Below are 23106 nucleotides of genomic sequence, written 5' to 3'. Positions count from 1 at the left end.
AAATCATGTAATAAAATCAGTTTTAGTAGGTCATGCAGTCAAGCTTGTATTTGCTATCTCAAATACCGCTATAGAAGCTCACACACGGCAAAACGCTGATAAGGTATTGCACTTTGGATATAATACAGCAGAGCAGCTGATCCAGCCAATGGCCAGCTTTGTCCACTTGCTCTGTGGGTGTTTTTCTTCACCATCACATCTCCTGAATGAGGCATAAATAGCATAAGTTTGAGTAAGTCTTGACCTACAGCACATCGAGGTCCCACCAGTCAAACAAAGTATGTTGGAGTTACTGGAAACGATCTCAAGCAATCATCAATTTTATACAGCGCACAGCCTTCACTCATCTAATGAAACTGTTTCAAGAAAAGAATCTGAATTCACTGAATCCTTATAATTTAATGTGAGTCTAATTAAGCTGCAAATGTATCTAATTTATCTTTTCTGCCAAAAGTATGTCTACGTTTGCACATCCTACTTCTCCCTAAAATAAATCAGTCTTGGGAAATGGTTGAAAGCACTCAGTGCTGGGGGTTGTGCAGCATAGTGTGTAGCTTTGGCATGGGGGGAAAAAAGAAGGCATTGAAACACTCAATTATGACCACAGCTGATTGTTAAACTTCATGGTTATGCAGTCTTTATCTTTCGCCCTCTCAGAAAATCTTCAGATTCTTGTGACCAAAACTACGCGAAAATGGCAATTGCCGAACTAGGATGCTGCAGTAGGATGGAGCTAAACCTGGAACTTTTATTAGTTTAATATGTATCAAATGGTCAGACATTCTTTACAACAATATAACGTAGAAAGTACAAATTTTAAGGCGTTTTGTTTGCAGCTTTTGGCCTATTGCTTATTTATGCTTTCTGTCTTTCAGATTTTATTGCTGTGGACTCATTCTCTGTGATAACACATTTCACATCTGTGATAGTATTTACTATTCTACTAGCTTTTTTTTTTTTTTTTTTTGAATGTGTGTTTACAACTCTATGACTAATGAGGCTGTCGTGCCATCTTCAAAGCCCACCTGTCACAGAATAACATCATATCTTTTTGGTATGTGAAATCAGAAAAAATACAACATGGAGGGGAAAAAGGGACATAAAGAAAGTAAATCAGGAGCAAAATACCTGCCAGGCAAAACCTGACTGAAGAACAGACAAAGGAATATATTTGTTTTCATTTAGTTTTGGCATTTAAAAGCAGGCCAAATATGACTGTCACTGTGATTGACAGCGATTGGATCTGATAAAACATTTTTTGTTCAGCAGACACTCTCTGACTTTCACTTTCGAGCTTTGGCGACATTCGTGAATGTACACAGCAGCACAAATCTTCGGCGAAATACATTGGAAATGCAGGAGAGGGAGATTGCAAAAAGCACATTATCCACATGGCTGTTTACAAGTGACAGGGTATAATTTAAAGGATGGTGGATTTCAATGGGTCTGTCCAGGTGCTAATTTCACACTCTCTGTCTCTTACAGGTAAGCAGCACTCCAGCATGCACACGAGCGCTGACAAAGATGCTGTACTGCCCTTTTTGTCAGGGCATGCCAGCAGTTAAAGCCTGTAAGAACTACTGTCTGAATGTCATGAAGGGCTGCCTGGCCAATCAAGCTGACCTTGATCCAGAGTGGAATCTGTACATCGGTAAGTCATTTTTTTGTTCAGTTATGTAGAAATGGATGTGGTGGGTAATAAACACAGAAAGTTGTGTATTAGCACTTACAGTAATGAGACATTTATATTCAATTTTCACCTTCAGTATAACCTTTTGAATACCGCTATCTCCTTTTACTCTTTTTGCTGCAGGCAGGAGTGACAATTTGGTGATATCAGCAATATGTTAAGAAAATCGCTTAAGTTGGTTCATATTTTCTATTTTCATTGAAGAGTGAACTCATTAGTGCTGTAACACTAAGATTACAATACTTTGAACTTAAAGACGAATGTCATATGGGCGTAAAGAAGTACCATAAAAATTGATTTGGCATTGGAATATTTTTACTTCATAAATGCATGAGGCAGCCCGGCGGCATTGTGGTCAGCACATTTTCCCCACAACAAGAAGGTCTCGGGCTCGGTTCCCGGCCTGGGGCTTTTCTGTATGGAGTTTGCACGTTCTCCCTCTGGGTTTCCTCTGGGTACCCTGGTTTCCTCCCACTGCCCAAAGACGTGCGTGTTTGGGTTAACTGGTGGCTCTAAATTGTCTGTAGGTCTGAGTGTGAGTGAGTGGTTGTTCATCTCCGTATGTCTCCGTATGTGTGTTGGCCCTTTGACGGACTGGTGACCTGTCCAGTGTGTGCCCCACCCTCACCCAGTGCGAGCTGGGATTGGCTCCAGCACCACCCAGAAACGGATAAGCGGTCAAAGATGAATTAATGAATTCATATGAGAAATAAAACTTTATATTTATAAAGGACTGACTTTCCATTTGAAGAGAAGTTAGAGTTAGACTCTGCTGCAGTTTGACAACATCAGATTCTTTAACGCATTTTTTGCCCTCAGATAAGAAGGTGTTTGGTTTTCTCTCTTCTATCAATATTTTCCTGCATGAAAAAGGTTTTATTCATTCTGCTCCCCTGCTGGGCTAAATGGGGAGATGTAATAGGGCAGAAGTGCACTGCGGGGAGTGTCGAGTTCTGCGAAGAGACTTTCAACAGGAACTTGTTCGACTCTGAAACAAAGAACACAAACATGTAATATTTATATTTTTTTACGGAATGTCTCAAAGAATGTCTTACACAAATGATCCCTGCTGTCGGCCTAATAGGCTCAATGTGTGGGGCTGCCCTGGAGAAGCAACAGTGAAAATGTACCTGGGCTGTTGTGAGAAATAAAGTAAGATTTTGGTGGATCAGGGTTAGATGGAATACATTGTATCAACCAATAACCGTCATACAAATCCGTACTAATGTTGGTTTTAATACAGTGATGTCAGGGTCAGAGGTTTATTTTTAGATTAAAGTTAGAAAAAAAAACCAAACTCACATTTGCAGTTCTAACATTGCTGGTGGTAATTCAAAACGTCTTAGGTAGTCAAATAAAATCCCACAGATCTGATCCCATTCCCCTTAAGACCCTCCTCTTCTTAGTACTTGTTATGATATAACGTCTGTTACAGATGTTCGAACAGCAGATTCAATCCAAAATAGGCGACACATTCCCTTAGCTTGTCTATTAGCTCCTGTTCGCTGCTCCCTCTCCTGAGAAAACGTTAGCGTTTTTTTTTTTTTTTTTTTGTTTATTTTGGTTCGTTTGTCCTCCTCACCAGTCCCTCTTCATCTTTGGCACTTGTCGATTTTATGCGTGGAGTGTACATCAAGCTTGTGTAATCTTGTGACCTTGATGCAGCTGCATAAAGCTTTGTGTCAGTCTTTGTGAGAGCCACTGGGGCTGTATGGACCAACGAGCCAAAACAAAGTGCAGCGAGAGCTTCAGGGTATGGCGCTGATTCTCAGTGGGATCTGCAGCATTAGGCTTCAATTATTACACATTAAGGGCTTATTTTATTTCTTGTTATTAGCAAGGATATCTTATAATGAAGCTTTAAAGACACAGTTAATTTGTGTAGACACATAGCTTATATGTAAGCCATTTTTCATTTTTCCCCCCCGTTGATTCTGTCATTTTCTATCCTTCACATCATACCAGTCACTATGAGACAGTGTTTTAGTAGTGTTTCATTAGCTCATGTTTAATATTATTTGTTTTGGATTAGCAGTACCCCTCTGAGTATACCAGGAGACCTGCTTTGGATCTGAAGCAGATCCGTTTCACGTATTATCCGTGGTGGTCTGAGTGGCTCTATGGCACGCTCTATGTCCCGCCAGCTGCAGGGCAGCAGGAGGAACAACAGATTCCCTTTCATCAGAGATGTTGTGCACTATTATCCTGCATAATTAGCTCAAGAAACGCTAATTGAAAGATTGCATTTGGAAACTGCAGTATGCTTTCTGGCTCTATTATGTACTCTAGGGTCAGTAATTTTATGTTCCAGCTGACCGTGGCATTCTCAGACGTGTGTAGAACAAAGCACCGCCTACAAGTGGGAATAAAAGCAAACGGTTTTCTGAGAAACACAGCAGAAGCATTAACTGGTACAGATTCCAAGGGATGCACATGACAGTGGTGGCCTCCATAGACATCTGATAGTATTCAAAGCATGCTGTGTTAGTTCAGTGTACTTTGTGCCAGCTGACATATCCCTGCAGTTTGGATCACATTCACGACTTGGAGGTTAAATTTAAAGCCAACTATATAACCCTCATCGTTTCATAGAGGGACCCTTTGTTTTGTGGTGATGGCGAAGTTTAAAATAAAGTCACTTGAAGTTTTTTTTTTTATTTTTTTTTTTTTTATTGCTAATGTATTCAGTGAAATGAACAGCAGGCTGCTTCATGTGATCTTTCCAGACACGAAAGAGATCCAATTATTAATCATATTAGGTCAAATCAATTTAGACAGAAAATAATAAAATTGCACGTTAACCTGCTGCTCGTATTAAACTCGACAGGGTGCAGTACGTGCATTTTGCAAAAGGATTTCACTTTTAATTTCACTTTGCAGTTGCCTTTGTTCCCTTTCAACCATTGTTATTTAAATTTGAATAGTTTCTTATTTATTCTACTGGAATAAGCACTCCAATTTATATTGTAAGCTTCAGTAGATGTTTTTCAGTCCTTTTAGAAGTTTTTTATTCACTTACATTAATTGTCATTACAGTTGTCATCACGGTCAACATTTTATAGCTTACCTCAGATTTAGCTCACATTGCGTACCAGCACAGAATTAGAGGGACAGCATCCTCCAGGCTTGGATGTTCCATCGTCAAAGTCCCACAGTAACTAAGTTCACTTCATAACTGGATTGCATCAATCCAGGTTCCATAGTTTGGTTGTCTAATAGTATTTTAACTGATGCACACACATTAGCCTAGCAGGGTCATTGCAGTGAGTGTCAACTTGTCAATGATGGATTGAAGGTAATGGCGTGCTTCTGCTGTGCTGACCTTTGATGGGAGTTTTTAGATAAATCAGTCTTGTATTTAGCAAGGTATGTCACAAATGGAGGTCAGTCTATTTTAATTGTTATACTTGTACACAACACAGTACGCCGTACACTGCACATGAGTTTTCAACCTGACAGAGATATCGCTGTGAAATGTGTGACCTACCATTAGCACTGTACATCCTTGTTTTGTTACTCTGTGTTGTCTGTACTTTACATACAGTAGAAAGTACTGAGAGCCCTTTCTCCATAAGTGGTGTCAGGCTCCTTTGTACACTGTTGAATTTCCAATAACAAAAAATAACAGCACGCAAAAATAACTCCAATGCATCAAGAGGTGCAGTGTTTATTGGCAATATTAAGTCCCTAGCTGAAACAACGAGTTAAACATTGAAATATTTGCTGCATAGAGAAAAAGAAATAACGTAATATATTTTTCTACCAAATTTAGTCGAATTGTGGCGCTGATTTTTCTGTTTTTGTATAATTGAAAATTGTAAATTGTCAGATACAAAGCATGAAAGCTATCACCTTCCATTTTGGGATATTGTATGTTCATATTTTTACCAAGACAAGAATCAGCAAAAATTGTTACAACCATTGAACTTTTAAAAACTGAAAAAGATGCAGTGCAAATAAAACGAGTAGAACGTCACTGTCTCAAAACAAAACAAAAAAAAACCTTGTGTAGAATTGCTTTTGCCTCTGATGTCTGCGATGCCCGCTAATGTCTGACAGTGGTTGCTAAGAAACACCTGTCAGCACTCACATTCAGTGCACCATGCAACATGTGTCTTAATTACAGCACGTTATTGTTGTTACATGCCAGTGTGTTTGTCTGTTTACTGCAACAAAACCCTAACCCTCACAGACATTCCTTCATTTCTGTGAACTGCGTGAGAAAACCCATTCAGCCAAGACAACATTGTGTAACTTGAACAATGGATTATAAAATGTTCTATTCAAAGAAGTTTATAAAAAAAAAAAAAAAAAAAAAGTCCAGTCCTGCTGTTGCTTCGCTTGAATTCGACTACTTTGCGTTTCTACCTTCAATCCTTGGGCCACGTTCACTCCGTCTTCATTAGAAGTCTCATCAATCGGATTATTCCTTTGAGTCGATTAAATGCCAGTTCTGACATTTCATGCTCATTATTTGATGAAAGATTTTCAATTTGCTTAAGGTCTAAAGATGAAAAAGGTATTGACTTAGCCCTCTGAGTTAAACTACCAGGAGTGTTACAGATTAGTCTAATGTGTACTGCCACATATATGAGTAGTGTAATACCATATAAATCACACTAAACAAATGAGTTGTTCTTTCTGAATCATTCTACGTAGTTATCTTGCCTTAATCCACATTTGACAGTGAATTTTTGTGTAATGTCAGATGTATTTAAAAGAAGAAGTTTAGGCTTGTGTGGCTTTGGTTGGGAAAAAAAAGTGTCTATCTGAGGGGGGGGGGCACAGACCTGGTTGGAGCTGGAGATATTCATCTTGATTCCCGTGGCATCCATTCAGACCAACATCATATACCTGCTCCACTGACCAGAGGAGACAAGATACTGGGGAGGGGAAATCTAATCCGTCCAAAGAGTAAGAAATCCTTTAAACCTGGAGGCTGTGCCTCTGATAGCAATGATTTTTTTTTTTTTTTTCTCCTCCCCCCTCCTGCACTTTCTCACTGCTCAACTCCACTTCAGGAAATAACACCCTCTGATTACGCACATTTCAACGTGTGACAGAAGTTAAGTAAAAAAGCAAAAAACAAACGAGCAAAAAACCCACACCTGTTCACATTAACCAAGTACTCCTCTGTTTATCCATTTATAAGTGTGAAACAAAAAGCAACTGTCAGACTGCTGTGGTGCCACCAGAGGCAAACTGAAACAGATCTGTGTTTGTATATGAATCGCAGTCACACTGCTATATATTCCCAAGACGTGAAACATTTCAAAACATCTCTGTATTCATGTGGCAGTTTTGGGTTTCTCAACTGCACTTTTATACCAAGAGAAACATTATATTGGCTACGTAGTCATTCATGGTTCTATGATTTTATTTTATTTTATTTTATTTTTTTGGGACATTTTGATTTGTGGTTTTCATTCCTCTGAAATTATTTACTTGCGATTGATGCCATTGTGCATAAATGAAAATTTGAAAATTTGTGATGCTTTTCCACAGAAACTTTGTATTTGTATTCTAACAGAGAGTATCTACAGTAAATCTGCACTTACATTTCAGCAACTTTTCAAAGCTATCAAACTTCCATCAAAAGGAATTGGCTGCATAATATGAACATCAGCTAAAAAGAGCTAATGTCCCACCGTAATTTGGGTCCCTCCCTTCATGTTAACTGAATCAAATCTAAAATACATTATACAGTAGATTAAATGGGCTCTACTGAGTATTCGCTCTCTAATCCATCCACTCCCACTGGAGAACAAATCCTTGCTGACCTCTCCCCGTTCCGATTCTAATCATGAGTCGCGCACTGCGTTAATAATGGAGACAGATGCTAATTATGGTATTTCTAAATAGTATGTTATATTAATTCTTGCAGAGAATTGCCAGAATTTTACTTTTTTTTTTTTTTTTCCTGTAATTAGCGCGTTTATTTTTCTGAATTCTCAAAAAATATCCTTACAACAATGTATTTGAAAAAGCAGACCCTGTACAATTTGATAAGATTAAGCATGGGATTAAGTTTTAACCACATTAATTATTTAAAGCTTGGAGCTAATGATGAAGAGTTATCAGTTTACAGTCATCAGTTATCAGTTTCACCTGAGAACTCCAGTCTGAACATAATTAGGACCCGCGTTCCAAATCCTCTGGGATATATGAAGCATTGTACTCTCCGCGTAAATCACAGGATATCTGTTTTGAAATGATCACTCTGACAGTGTTTACTTGTCTGCGTGTAGTTTTAAAAACAACTCTTCTGGTTGGTTGTTCTTTTTGTTGAGGAATGTTCTGAAGCGGGCTGTTTTTAACCATTTTTGATGTTTTGTTTTTTTTTTTTTATCAAGCTGTCTGCATAAATTGATGTCTTCTTCCTCTCCGGTCATTTCAATATCAGTCACACACTGCAGAGATGGATTTTGTCCTCTGCAGTTCGCACCCCACATCTCATTATCATTATTTTTCTTTTTGTGCTGACACGTAGTTGACACCCATGAAAGAGCTCTTCCTCCTGCACCGCCGCGGCAGTCGCGGTGAGACTCCCTGCTTGCTTAAAGTACTTTTTTAAGTGAACTGGCTGAGTGTGCCGCAGATTTATTTGCAGTCAAGTTGGATTGGTGTTTACAGCCTGTTACTGTTTCCTCTGGAGAGTCGTGTCACCACACTGGAAGTGATCTGCATCGATTCTATCTGCTCATTTCTTTTTAATTAGGTGATTTGTTTCACTTGGTAATTGGAGCCAGCCACAACCTCACTGTTTATGAAAATTCAAGTCGGCAACATATTTCGTTCGGAGAAAAATCCCAAATGAATAAAATATTGATTGGAAAGAAACAAAACATTCTCAAACTCAGTGTGAGTGGACAGTCGATGGCAAAAAGTCAGACCACACATAGACCAAAATATTTCCAGCTCATACGGAGGCTTTGAATTTTGTGCTTTTGCCAGCATGGATTCAAATCATGATATACATCATATACACTTAACACTTTACCCTAATTAAGACAAACTAATAGTCCTTTCACGCCTACAGGGTGGTTTAACATGCACTCATGGTGCAGGTCGAATCAAATCATCCGGCCACTGAACCTCATCAGAATCAGAGCTGAATGTGGTTCAGACAATAGTTAAGACCCTTTTTTATCAAGGTTACAGTAGGAATTTAATTCAGTGCTATTAATGTTTAAAATAGATTTAATCGGCACTGCAGCTGATCTGACAAGGATGAGCGAGGCAGAGAGCACATGAGTGGGCGAGGGATGGAGAGCAAGAGCAAGTAAGAGCTGAAACGAATCTCTATTTGGTACTTATGTAATGGAACTGCATATGGAGCTGCAGTAGCAGGCTCGAGTCTCGGTGAAAGGTGAGAGCTGCGGATTAACCTGTGACGGTAGTCGCTTGTGAAATAATCAGTAGAGGAGGAATTATTCAAATCCTTCACTTTGGTAAATGTACAAATCAAGCCTAGTTAACACTGTGCCTGTCGCACCTCCAGCACCTTGGGTCACATTCTCCATCAGCGAGGTGTTAAAAATGAATAAAATTACCTTACATTAGAGCCCAACAAAGAACAAACAAACCACAACCATCAACCTTTACATGCCATTGCTCCACAGACGATACTTATTTATTGATTCAGTTTCATATTCGTTTCCGGGTCGTGACAGGTTGCCAGTCCATCTCAGGGCCTTGCACACTGACCTACAGATAATTTAGTAGAGTCCCCAGTTAACCTAAAAATGCATGTTTTTAGACGGTGGCAGGGAACCCATACAAGCACGGCGAGAACATGCAAACTCCACACAGAAAAGTCCCAGCTCCGGGAACCGAACCCGCGACCTTCTCGTAGTAGGCCAACAGCATTACCCACTATGCTGCCGAGCTGCTCCAAATGATAGTTATGTTTAAAATCTCCTTTATAAAACCTTTTAATATTACCTTTTTAGATGACTAAAAAGTTTAGTATTTCACTGTGAAGTGGAAGGTAAACCTACTTAAAAATAATGAATTATGATGAGTTTGTTGGCCTCAATCCTCCTTTTGATCAGAATTTGTGCAGCGTTTAAAATCAGGGTCGCTTTGTCCTCGTGCAGTGCTGATTTATGTCTTTGTTTTGTTATGTTCATTTTCAGACTCATTCTCTTTCTGTGAGCATAAATAACCATAGTCTAGCATACTGTCTACAAATATCTTGATGAACCTTAGAGCTGAACTTCTTTAGTTCTGAAATGGATCGATGAGGTCTCATCCTGTCAGTGTTGCAGATCTGCACCACCCATATCTAAAGGGTTGAACTGGGATTGATTGACTGGATCTTCACCTCGGTCGGGGCCCAAATTCTAATGCAATGCCATGAGAAAATCTGCCGCACCTGTATCTGATAACTACTGGTATAGTCTGTTGTGTCTGTGGGTTTGGTTTTTTTTTTGTTTTTTTTTCCCCGTGAGCAGGCTGACTTTTCGTCCAGAGGATAGGTGCTTTTGAACAGCGATGATTAAGAATTGTGGTGCCTAAAAGCCATTTCACCCACACCTCTGGAGCGAAATGGATTTCTAATGGTTGTTTGTACTGTCTAATCTTTGTGGCTTCTTTCACCACCCATGGGCAAAAGGTTAAGTCAATATAAAGCTCCACTGTAAAAAAAAAAAAAAGAACAGAAAAAATATCCCTTGGACCAGCACTTAAGATTTTTGCAGCATTACGCAATGTCTCATAATGTATCAAATAAAATGATTATTTCTTTGACTTAATGTAAAAGTCATTTCACTTTAGAGTTTGAGCGTATTTCATTTTCCATGGCAACATTTAATGTCCCCGACAACTAATTAAGGTGCTCATTTGTTAGCAATCAGCCATTCTCAAGAGACTTCATCTAACTAGGAACTCATCCAAAAAGCCAGTACCATAAAGAATGAGGGAAGGGTAAGGATTACGTTGAAGGACAGTCACTCGTGCTGCACTTTATTGTTGACCCTGATGGTTGTGCCCATTCCCACTTTTGTACACTCTGAATTATTTGTCACTATAGTTTCTGTATGTATAATGCGTGAATTGGAAAGCATTTTGTTGCTGGCAGGCAAATTTTATTATTGTTGGTGCCAAGCTAGCTGTTCCTTTCTGTTTTCAACCTTTGTGCTAAGTTAGCCATCTGGTGCCGATTGTTTTATATTGGAAAGAAAAATCTGAGCAGTATTCAGCTTTTTGACCTCATTTAAATCTCGCTTTGGATGAAATGAGCGTATTTCCCCAAGTGACGATTTATTCCTGGAAGTTTTCTGACTCGCTGTCTGACTAGGCTCTCTCTCTTGCTCGGATCAGTTGGGGATTTTCAGTCAGCTTCTTGCTGGTGCCGATTCCCAGCCACAAACCTACGCGCTTCTAACGGAACATGTCTCTCCACCGTATCTCAGCAAAGGAGCACTTTGCAGAGAAAGAGGCTTTCTGCCCAAAAAACTAGACCGTTAGGAATTGAATATGCTAATTTAAGGCCACTATTACCATCATTCAGTTTCTGCTGTGAAGATTATGCATCCATGAAATATCCATCCCTCTAACTCGAGAACTGTGCAGTCTTGAAATATTTTCTCAATAAAAAAAAAGTTACTAAATTAAAAAGTTATTAAACCTTGAAGGTTGCAAAAGTGGCTTGAAGATTTTAGATTATATTTAATACCTTAAATTATATAAAATTAATGTGCCCTTTTGCTTTTATATTTATCATAATATAAGAGATGTCGAAGGTTATGATTTGTACTGTTGTGTTTTTATAGAAGTGTGTGTATTGCATTGGTTTGCCCGGCCAGGGACTGGTTAATCACAATCAACTCATCACAATTATTCCCGATTCTGTGTGAAACATTGCTCCATTATATTAACAAGTGCAGACCTTTTGAACAATGCATCTGGAGCAGCAACTGTTTGTTTTTTTGTTGTTGTTGTTTTTGTTTTGTTTTTTTGTCATTAAACAGGAAAAGTGGATATGGACACGCCCTAAATACAATTACACCATATGCTATAGACCGTGCGCTTTGGACTGTTAAAATAGAGCCCTAAGTCATTATACGCCCGTCTGCGAAAAAAAACTATTAACTTGAAAACTGAGGGCTGAGGAAATTACATATATGCCCTGAACCAAGAGTTATTACTGGCACATTATAGATGCAGCCTGTATCAGCCAGTTACGTCATCCGTCGGAGGAAGTCAAACAAATATTGTAGAACATACTGTGCGCCTTAACAGGCAGCTCTGGGTGAGCATTGTGCCCTTGCTGTTTAATGTGCAAGAGCAGCTGTAGTGACAACTTTAATTTCCATTTTGTTTTATAGTTCTTTGCTGGTCTAATCACTCACAGTTGCATGAATATGTGGCTGAGCGGGTCTAATTACAGATTCACTTTCCACCTGTGCAATTATGAATCAGCAAAAAAAAAAAAAAAATAATAATAATAATAATTATGGAGAGAGAGAGAAATGATTCAGTCTTGTGTATTTCCGTTCATAATTCCGTGTTGCATGTATGTGAATGCATATGAAAGGACAATAAAGGTATCTTATCTCTTCAGAGCTTTGCGGTAGCCTTTGCTTCATAACATGTGGCTTTTACAAAGTGCAAACAAGGATGCCAACTGGGGGGGCTTCGAATTCCATGACAGCCGCAGCTCCATTAGTAACAAGATCTGCTCATGAACGCCTCATTATTGGATTATTGTGCTTAGTTTCATTAGCAGTGCTCTGTCAGTGCAAAACTTGTTTGGCTTTTGCATTGGAGGCCATGCTTACTCGTCTTCATCTATTACAACATTGTATAATACATATAAATATATAAAGCAGCCATAGCATTGGTCAAATGAAATGACTTCATGATATCAGGGTCCTTAGAATTCATCATACAAAAACCTTGAATATCGGATATGAATGTCTGAAATTAATATTTAATTTCACCCCGACCCAAAATGCCAAGTTAGAAGAAAAATCTATGTATATGTAAAGTGAGCTGAATGCATCATCTGGGGGAAATAAATTAATTAAGAACTGTTCTTGTGGTTGTTTTTGTAAAGTCACAACATGCCCTTGCATGAGCAGAGGAAAGTATGTTTTCCGTCTTTTAAAGTCACAAAAAATGCTAAAATTGTCATCAGCATGTCTGTGACCACATGACACCGTTTTTTTTCCTTTTCATTTTTACAGTTTCATACAGCACCATTAGTTGGTTGACTGACCCACAGATGAGCTATGCTTTACAGAATCCAAATTACACTAGAGCCATTTTTCATCCGGTGCTGCTCTTCACAGGCAAAGAGCCATGGATGGGCTTGTTCACTTTCCTTATTTGTCCTTGTCTGCTGGAGGCTTGCCGCTGGCTGACATAGCCTGAATTTAAGTGGACATCAATCTCGATAAAGAGGCAGAGCCCAGAGTAATATTACTTCCTCAGATTTTTTTTTTTTTTTTTTTTTTAGCCTTTTAACAAGACAGTACAAATAAGCATGTTTCACACCACAAACTGAAACAATAACCACCAACGTGAAAATACAAAATATTTGGATCGTGGTGTGGCTGTGCAGCACCGGTGTCTCTATTCTGTGAGGTACAATCTCAATTGTCTTTAGAAACCTCTGTAAAGAATAGAACAAGATGCGTCTGTTTGCTTGGCTGCGTCGTGATGATAACAAGAGATCTCCTCAGGCTGGCCGGTGGCCTATCTCAGTGCTGAAAAATTGATGCAGGGAAAATTTGGCTCCGAGTGGCAGCCGGGCCACAGCGGACTGGACTTTATACACTCTACATAAATGAGAGTCATTAATTCTCCATGTAGGTAGAATTTTTCACATGCTGAGCAGCAGCCCTTCTCCCTCTGGGGAAAAGAGCCATATTCTGGCATGACTCAACCCAATCATCACCACTTGTCATTCTCCTGCACACATCAGAGGTCGGTGGCGCCCCCCCTGGCAGACGTGTTTGCCCGCTCCGCTCTAGAATGCCGGCTTGTTCTTGTCTTTGAGTCTTCCTCTCCCCCTCCACTCTTTTGTTTCTGTCTGCTCTCCCACAGTTAGGTATGAAGACAAATTTCCAGACTCCCTCTGTTTGTTGAGCCCATCTGATAAGTTGAAGATCAGTCACTATTGTTGGCAAAGATTTCCATTGCCTCTGACGCTGTAGGCGTTTGTATTTTCTCTCATTATGATGTAGTTGTTCCCATTTGGTTCCCTTGACCTAAATATTCTGTATTTGAAGTTGACAGTTTTTAAGCTCGTTCTTGAATTCAGATTTTTTTAATTTTTTTTTTTTTTCCCCCTTTTTTATAAAGTGAAGAGATGTACCTGAGGCAGCTGAATGAATTTATATCACGATCAGATTGAGCAGCGAGCTTATACGCCAATGCCACGTTCAAACTATTTTCAAAACCCACAAGACAAAAAAAACTTTCAGCCTGGATTCCAGTGAAGTGGCAAGACACATCACAACTGCTCAGCGTTGGCAGCAACGGAGGAAAAGTAACAAGTCCTAATTTTATATTTGATTTCTCTCCTGGTGTAGGTGCCATCTGCATCTCCACCGCAGTGATGGGATCGAGGCACGTGATCGAACTGAAAACCATTTGGCACTGACATACAGTTCTGTGTATTAAAATCTCAGTGCACATCACAGGCTATTAGCAATCGGCAGTGTAAACAAACAGAGTACCTCTTCAAAGCCTCAGACTTTGACATAATTGGAAAGGAAATGGAGCCAGAGCTCCGCTAATGTTCCTCAGCTCTTTTCCTCTGACATCAGTGATCTCAGGTCCCAGAAGAATGGAGCGCTGGACACATCTTCTATCAGACAACTCAAAGAGCCCAATTTTTCTTTCTACCTATACAGTGTCTGTCTCCTGTTCCCTCGTCCACCACCCGTCACTCTTGAGTGATTGAATGACTTTCCCTTCGCATCTTTCTTACGCAGTTTCAAATATAATTTGTCTTCACAAATTGCATCATTCTCTCGTGATGGGTGGGGTCATGGGAGCAGCAAACCAAATGAAATAGCCTCCTGCAGCATTTTAGTATAGATAAGTTAGACCGTTGAGCCACAGGGCACGAAACATGTCATTGTTTCTGTAGTCTGAAAATGACAGGATAACCTTACTTAGTAGGGAGGTAATTGTGGAGTCATTATGAGAGCCTGCTGGTGAGGTCCCATCCTGGGAGGTCTGTGGATGGATGAGACTCTCCTGACAGCCTGTTTAAGTACCGTCTTCGTGTCTTACCATTGAATAGTTCTGACTTAGTGGTTTGGTGATATCCGACTTGCTTTGCTATCCCATTCAAATGCAGAACTACCATTTCAAAGATTTTGGCACATAGGCATATGATTCCTGAGGCATTAAAACTCTGGTCCAATGCTAGTAAACTCCTCCAGCAGAAATCTGCTCCATCGAAGTTGTAAATACATGATATTTTAAATGTTTTTTTGTTTTTTTTTTCCTAAATGATTAAAAGTTTTAATTGAAACTAATGAAAACAAATTACCTCCTTGGATAGGATAACAACAACAACTTCTGGCTTGTGTCCACACAGTGATATTAATAAGCCATTGACCTTTTAGTATTCATTGCCCACCGGGGATGTAAATAAGTGCTTGGCTTTGAAAAGTTCTATTAAATCTATGACTCATCAGCATTGCTCGTTGCATGCAGCGTAAAAGAAAATAAATAAAAAAATGTTGACTTGATTATATTGATCTACATAAAAATTTAATTTGCCCCAAGAAGGACTCATGCTTCATAAGTTTGTGTTGCTAGATTGTGATGCAAAGGCAGGGGTAATTGACAAAACTGTGTAGTAATCAAAAGCTGAGACACAATAGTTTGTTGTTTGAAGGCATAACCTCCAGTAAAAGGTTACATAAAATTATTATTCATTTTCATTATGGCTTGTGTTAAATGATTAAATCATGGCCTTCTTAATGTCAGAAAATTATATATGTCACCAATTTTCAGAACTCAAAGTGACATTTTCATGCACCAGAGTGCAAAATGCAAACTCTATCAATTACAGGCAGAGAAATCCCCCTTTTTCAGAAGTAGTTTTGGGTGTTTTGATTGAAGCATCATTCAATTCATTTTCATACTACAAATTAACCAGTTTTACCATTTAACTAAAATCAAATAAACAGGGAATACGTACATATCTGCAGTGCAATATGGAAATGAATATATTAATACATTTCTTCAGCAATCGCAGCCTTTTTTTTTGTCTTGCTCTCTGTTCAAGCTAAAAAGATCCTGACATGCTGCAACTTGAGAAAACTGGAAGACGTAAAACAAGACAAGGTCAAAGTTGGGTGTGAGGTTGGACTACGCTGTATTTGCATTCCTATTTATCTGTTTGCGTCTCTCCGAGTCTCTGTGGTCATGGAAAGCAGAAGTTTAATACGGCTGAATTCACAGTAAAGCTGCTCTCATTTACATATGTTTTCTCTTCCTGAGTTGGAATAAGTATGAAATGGAGACTGAAACAAAGTCCATTAAGGCCACATGTTAACTTTCAATCCACTTCCAAGCTGCCGCGCTTGAGACTTGTGTGACATTAATGGTGGCGTTCTTCGCAGGGTAGCTGAAGTCGTTCAAAACAGTTTGAAGAAATAAAAAAAAAAAAAAAATCAGCTGCTGAAGGTGTCTGAAAAGTTAATCATCAAAGGTACTAAGGCATCTACAGTGCTTGTTCACGTGAAATTATGTTAATGGGGCGAGGCCCTGGGGCAACTCCATCATCCAATGGTGTGCAGTAAACTTATCAGTCAGTCACATGATGTCTGAGCAATCAGTGGTGTAAATTCATCAGCCGACCCCGCTGTCGTTTTACAGTCGCACTGCATTTTGGAAATTATTTCAAAGTCACAGACTATCGAGACGGCGCAAATGTGGACAACTAAACTTAGCCGTAGCTGTAACACATTAGAGCCCAGTGATTGAAAATCTTGCATTTTAAACATCTGCAGTGAATTTGCGAGTGTTGCAATCAAACTTGTGTGTGTGGTTTCTTCATTTACTTGGGATTTCCTCAAGTTGCAGTGCACTGTGTTCTCTTCAGTGCTACTAATATTGGACGCTGCCACATCAGACATGACAGGAATGCATAACTAAGCATTTGAAGGGAGCTGCATAGTACATCCGACTAAGAATATTGACTGAAAATAGAGATGGTCACTTACACTCCAATCCAATCATTTTCTAAATAGGCTAAAAATTCAAGAATGTTTGCGCCGTTGAAGGTTATTTTTGTATGCAAAGTACTTTCGATACCAGGAGAAACTGTAACTTGAACTGAATATGTATCCTATCTCCTCCTTTTTTCTTTTTTCTTTTTTTTTTTCACCACTGTCATGACAGATGCCATGCTCCTGGTGGCGCAGAGGCTGGAGGGACCTTTCAACATTGAATCTGTCATGGAGCCTATTGATGTCAAGATTTCAGAGGCCATCATGAATATGCAAGATAACAGTGCCCAGGTCTCCTACAGGGTATGTCAATTAGGTTAATTCCCCAGGGAGCTAAAGTAACACCTCAGACTGATCGCTGAAATCTCGACCTCTTGCACACTGAAGAGTGAGGGATATCTTCTGTAAGTCACACTGGACCAGGTCTAAGGTGTGTAGTACAACACGTTCTAATTATGGCCATGTTTAGAATTATATGTTTCAGTTCAGTCAGAGAATCTCAGTTCAGCTAACAGCAGTTAATGTGTTTCCTGTCTTTTACTGCATTTTTTGCTTTGCCCACAAAATTGTAGTCAGAAAAAAAAAATGACGGTGGTTGTGATTTTTTTTTTTTTCCCCCCTGCCCACACAGTTTTGGATGCCAGATTTAATTCAAAGCTAAAAACACAGTTGGCTTTCCCATGCAGCAGAGTCAGTTTTGTTTATGGTTTAAGTATATGTGGTGTTTTCCCCAAAAAGCCTGTAAAAACTTAACTCTACCATCTTAAATAGCATTGGTCACAGCTCCTAGTTGAATCAGCTATCAACATGGTTACCTCAACTTGCCGTCGAGTACTGTCACGTCGGTAATGTGGGATGAATGCTTCACAAGACCTTAACAAAACAGCATGTTTTCCCTATTTTCCGCATCCAAAGTAATTTAAAGCCCTGACAATTGGGTGCCCGTGTTTTTGTAATTGCAGGTTTTTCAAGGCTGTGGCCAGCCAAAGCCCGCAGGAATGACTAGGTCTGCCCGTGGTGTTTCGGATGTGTTCAACGCCCGCTTCAGGCCGTACAGCCCAGAGGAGCGGCCTACCACTGCAGCTGGCACAAGCCTAGACAGACTGGTAAGGAGACAGAGCCAATGCTGCTATTTTCAGGCAAGACACTGCTTGAGTGTAAACATCATTTGTCTTTCTGCCTTGACATTGTTGATTAAAGCGGGTGATTTGCCATGGAAGCTCCTAGAGCCGGAAATTAATTCTTTGTACTTGTCCTCCATTCAGGCCCCTCTTATTGATTTGTGCGTGTTAACGAATCAACAGTGTTACCCCAGGAGGGGAGTGGAAGGTGCGATGCACTGCATTCAGTCCGCTTCTCAACTCTGTTTGCTTGGACAACAGAGAAGAGGGGAGGAGAGAAGATAGATGGATAGATTTTACGGGGCTGAGCATATCAATTGTTTGCTGTAACGCGCCCCTTTATTTTCTATCAGATTAGTTATATGCTTGTTCGATTGGATCGTGATACATGGATTTCCATCGAGAACAACCTTGAAACCTAAAATGCTGCATCGGGGTAAAGGTTAACATGGCGCTGACAGGCCAATTCAGCTGAGAGACAGTTTTCATCACGGATTACCTCTGCAGCCACCGTGCCCTTCCTTCCTCCTTTCAAGTTCTTTCAAAGCCAGTCTTTTCAAACTGCCCCTCACTTGTGTTGTTATTTACAGCTATTTACATCGGACACTTCAAAAAATATTTGTCACGTTGCTCACCCTTGAAATGCTTAAATCGGTTTAGTGGAATGGCACTCTCTCCAACAGTGCTTTAAACTGGCTTAATGTTCTGTCAGGTTAATAATAGGTTATTAAGTTAATGAATACATAATTAGAAAATATGCTGCCCCCCCGGCCCCACCCCCCCATCTGGCTCTTGGAATCCCACAACAGTAAATGAGTTACTTGTTTTATTCTGTGTTTTCTCACAATATAATTCATTCTCCCCATTTTTGACGCCTTACATACATCAGTTGCTTTTCCAGCTTTGTGTGTCCATCAATAATTTGTTCCACCTACACTGAATTAATTGAGACTTTGCTTGACTCTGTTTCTCTGCCTTTATGCTGCAAACCAGAGGATTGTTTGGAATGCGATGCAACACAGTGTAAGGTTCAAACATTTTTTACTTATCTATTTCTTTGGGGAGGCTTTGTGCCTTGTGATTTTCTTTTTTTTTTTTTTTTTTGTATTATGACTGGAAACTGAAATATGCTTTAGTATTGTGTGTACGGGGGAAGCCTGCATTTGTATCCTAGGCATTGCAAAGCCTCACAGCAAACAGGTATTGTGACCTGGTGATCCCAGTGGTAGGCATGAACACGTGGCACGTTACTGTACAGTCCAATTCCGTCTCATTCTGCTTCTTGGCATGAAGGAGCATTTATTTATTTATTTATTTATTTTATTTTATTTACTCAATAAAGCCCATGTGGCATGTTATGATTTCGGAGTATGAGCCGTTAATTGAAGCATTTTACAGACGAGCTGCTAATTCAGAAGGCATTGTTGAAGACATGCCACGTTGTGCTCTAATAGAGAGGTTGCGTGTTTTGGGGTCCAACGTAAACCTTTCTCATCGGCCACATCTATTCTAGCCACATTCAAGACCAAGACCCTCAGTGCTATAGTTAATAGAGTCGAATCCTCAAGGAAGCCAACCAGTCTGCCGGTGACCTGTGCTGTGCAGAGCAGGCAGAGGGGAGACTTGTGGAGAGCTGGTGGGGGAGAGGTTTGGAGGCAGGATTTGCTCTAATGGTACAGTCAAGCGAGACTCCACACTGCTCATGAATAACTAGGCAATTAGCCTGGTTAGAGACTCCTATAAAATGAAGCTCAGAGACAGAAGCTGACTTTCAATGTGCAGTAACGTGGCCAGTCTACCTGAGGAGAAAATTTCATTATCAGTGATCAGAGTCTAAAAAAAATCTCTATTGTCCCTCAAGAGGAAATTTGCTGTACAGCAGCAGGAACATGCACACTGGACATTAGTCATAATGCGTAAAGCAAACAACCAAATGAAAAAGACATATCTGCTACTTAAAGGTGTCAAACCTTTAGATGGGTCACCATGATAAAGCGCTGCTGAGCAGTGCAGTCAAGGTTTAGTGCAAGTGTGCTTGAGTAAACTACACCCACTACTACACTACTACACTTGTAACATCTCCAAAAGATGTTTTATTAGGAGTTCAGAAAGTAAAAAGGATATCACTCAAACTGGAGTCAGGTTTCAACTGAGACTTAAAGTTCCATTGTAAGTTATTTCAGGAATTGAAACCTGCATAAACCATTTCTTGGCATTTTAAGAATTGTAGTGCCTCATAAAACATTACACATCCATGGGTGACATAGTAACATAAACATTCATTTTGAGTTTTGTTTTAGGAAACTAGACAAATATTTGCCCCCCTTTAGCTCTGTATTTGCTTTCCCCAAGGAAATGTACATTCTGTCAAGCCACTGTGGAAAAACAGCCACTTCAACTGCCTTCTAATAAAGGCTGCGATAAGTTGACTCTTGATAACGTCAGTAGATGTGAAAACAAGAAATAACGTATGTTACCTTTGTGAAAAGTTTGTCGGACAGTGTTGAATCCTGTAGAAATGACCAGACTAAAGTACATCTGTAGGCATGACATAATCAACCGCACTGAGTTGTTCCTCCATGATGAAATAATTAACACAGAGGTGTCCTTGCGGCGGTATGGTTAACCGTACAACTGCAGAGTTCCTTTTTCATTTCAGTTAATCTTTCCAACAGCCTTCCTCGCAATGTAAAACTACACTGAGATGTTGTTGTTGTTGTTTTTTTTTTTGCTTTGTGTTTGAAGTCGTAAACAGAAACTTCTATTTATGGACATCAGAACTTGAAAAAAATGAGTGTGCTAGATCGGACTATAAAATCTGCATTAAAATGTTATCTCCTGGATGAAAGCAGACTTTGTGCTGACTGCATACGTAGTCTTCAATTATACAGTCAAAGAAAAAGGCCACTGTAGCACAGTAAGATGGCCGAAGTTGCTTCGCAAACACAAATTGTCTCTGTTGAGGTCGTGTATTTTAGATACTAAACGCATCTGCTGTGTCCTGCAGCTCAACTTCAGCTGTCAAACAGCTAACAGTATAGAGGTAGCAAAGGCAAGGGCACAGAAAAAATGCAGGAGTGCCTTAGTTGTAACCTTACATTTGTACATTTCTAACTCTAAAGTGGAATTAATTTCTGTTCAGGGGCTGCATTGACATCTCAGCCACTAGCAGAAGAAAATCTAAATTATTGTTCTTATCTCGTAGAATATTTATATCAGTACTGAATGTAGTGGTAGCACACGATCTGAATAATCTTATTAAGGAAGGAATTCAACTTTTTCTACCACATTTATATATATATTTGTATTTGCTAAAGGTGGTATTGCATAATGATCCAGGAAGCTTAGTGCCACTGAATCAGCTGAGCTCTGTTGCCAGCTTACCATTGTTAGCCTGCTGATTTTTAGAGCCGGGGTGAGGCAGGTGGTCAGCGGGAGGTTGCAACCCAATGCGGTAACTGATTTATGAAAAGCCACTAATTAGCCACAGTCATGACCCTTTGATCATCAGTGCTGCAGTGGGTTGCTTGTCATCTTTTCAAATTGTGAGTTTTTAATTCTCGAGAACAGCCGACGAGTGAAAAAAGAGCCAGTTTTTTTTTTTTACCTGAAGCTTAATGTCAGCATAAAAAGGTCTTAACTCAAGCGGCTTCACTGCTGTTTGTCTTTCCCACCTCTGTACATCAGGAATACTTGTCAGTGTACACGTCTCGTCTTGCAGCTTTCTCGTGTCACCTTTAATGTGACAGCATTTATGTTTGTATCCTCCAGCAGGGGACACGACTGGGTCCCCCGCGAGAGCGCATCTTTGTTGTCCCACACACTATTCTCGTTTACATTTTGGCACAGGATAATTACCCGTGACAGTGACTCTGCTCAGCCTTGTGAAAGTTGACAACAGTTAAAAGTGTCCTTTGATGAGAACTTCTTGTTTGGATTTACCGCTGGGTCGGTGAGTCAAGGAATTGTGGAAGGGATGGCAAGAGGGTGCCTGCATTCATTTCTTCTGTTGCTTACAGAGGAGCCTGCAGGACTGGGCCCACCTCCAGCTCAATGAGCCATGACTGTTTAATTGCCTGACATTCTGTCAGAGCACACACCCTCAAAGCTCTGAGAGAAATGGAGATTTTAAAGTCCAAAGAGGGGATAAAGGCACAGAAGACAGCCAGGCACAGAGGCACATTAAAGATAAAAGGCGACGCTTTTAATTTGACATATGTAACAAGTTGTCTGCAGTTCAATCTAGAAGAGTTTTATTGGTCCTCTTTGCTGCCCTTGTGTAATACTATGTTCATATTTTATCTGTGTGGTACAATAAACAGTGAGAGCCAGACACAAACAAGACTGGACTGAGCCTGGAGGGAACAATACTTGTCAAAACCCAAACCGCCGCTTCATGGAGTTGTGTCTACAGAACGGGGTACTTGAAAGTCAACCAGATGTTTAGGATGTTTTTTTTTTTTTTAACAGAGATTATTAAAGCATCATTAGCCACTTCAAGGTTATTTGTGCTCCAATTTTTTATAATTATTATTGTTGAAAAATGAAACAGTCTTGGACATCTCCAATATCCTTGATGAATTCAGTGAGCCGTCCTTTCAGGAAAAAAAAACAAAAAAAAAAAACCATCAAGGTGGGTAAATCTAAATTTGATTTAGACTGGACTTCACCGCTTTCCAATTACGAGATGGCACGGCTCGATCTCTTGCACCAAGTAATTGCAAAGAAACAAAAAAAGAAATGCGTAATCCTATTTTAATAGACTAAGGAGGTGCTAATACAATTGAGGCTTTGATTATTGGTGGGCCACAGTAGATCCTTTTTACAGCTTCTCCAATTTGGTATCCACCTGTTTCTTAATATTCTAAGTCAGCAACTGTATGTTTGTTTCCTTGTGCACGCTAACATGATGGAGGAATGAATAACACACATCAAATGGAAAAGCTATAATTGTAAACAAATTATGACTCCCCTTTCATCTGCACAGACATAATTTACTGCTGACTCCCTCCCCTCACTGTCTGTCTGCCTGTCTCGACCTCAGTTTTTTTGTACCGCTGAATAAAGTAAACATTTCTGAAAACCAAAGTCA

At 39.8% G+C, this 23106-nt stretch overlaps 1 protein-coding gene across 1 annotated transcript in view; it reads left to right on the top strand.

Annotated features, from left to right (window-relative positions):
• LOC115061799 (glypican-6) overlaps nucleotides 1–23106 on the top strand; it is a 76402-nt gene that overhangs the window by 33184 nt on the left and 20112 nt on the right. The window contains exons 4-6 of the mRNA XM_029530313.1: nucleotides 1486–1651; nucleotides 17066–17196; nucleotides 17856–17999. Of these exons, the coding sequence (XP_029386173.1) occupies nucleotides 1486–1651; nucleotides 17066–17196; nucleotides 17856–17999 (441 nt within the window). The remainder of the gene's footprint in view (nucleotides 1–1485; nucleotides 1652–17065; nucleotides 17197–17855; nucleotides 18000–23106) is intronic.

This window comes from Echeneis naucrates, chromosome 21 (assembly GCF_900963305.1).
Source record: "Echeneis naucrates chromosome 21, fEcheNa1.1, whole genome shotgun sequence".
Lineage (NCBI taxonomy): Eukaryota > Metazoa > Chordata > Actinopteri > Carangiformes > Echeneidae > Echeneis > Echeneis naucrates.
This window is presented reverse-complemented; position numbering and strand designations above follow the sequence as displayed.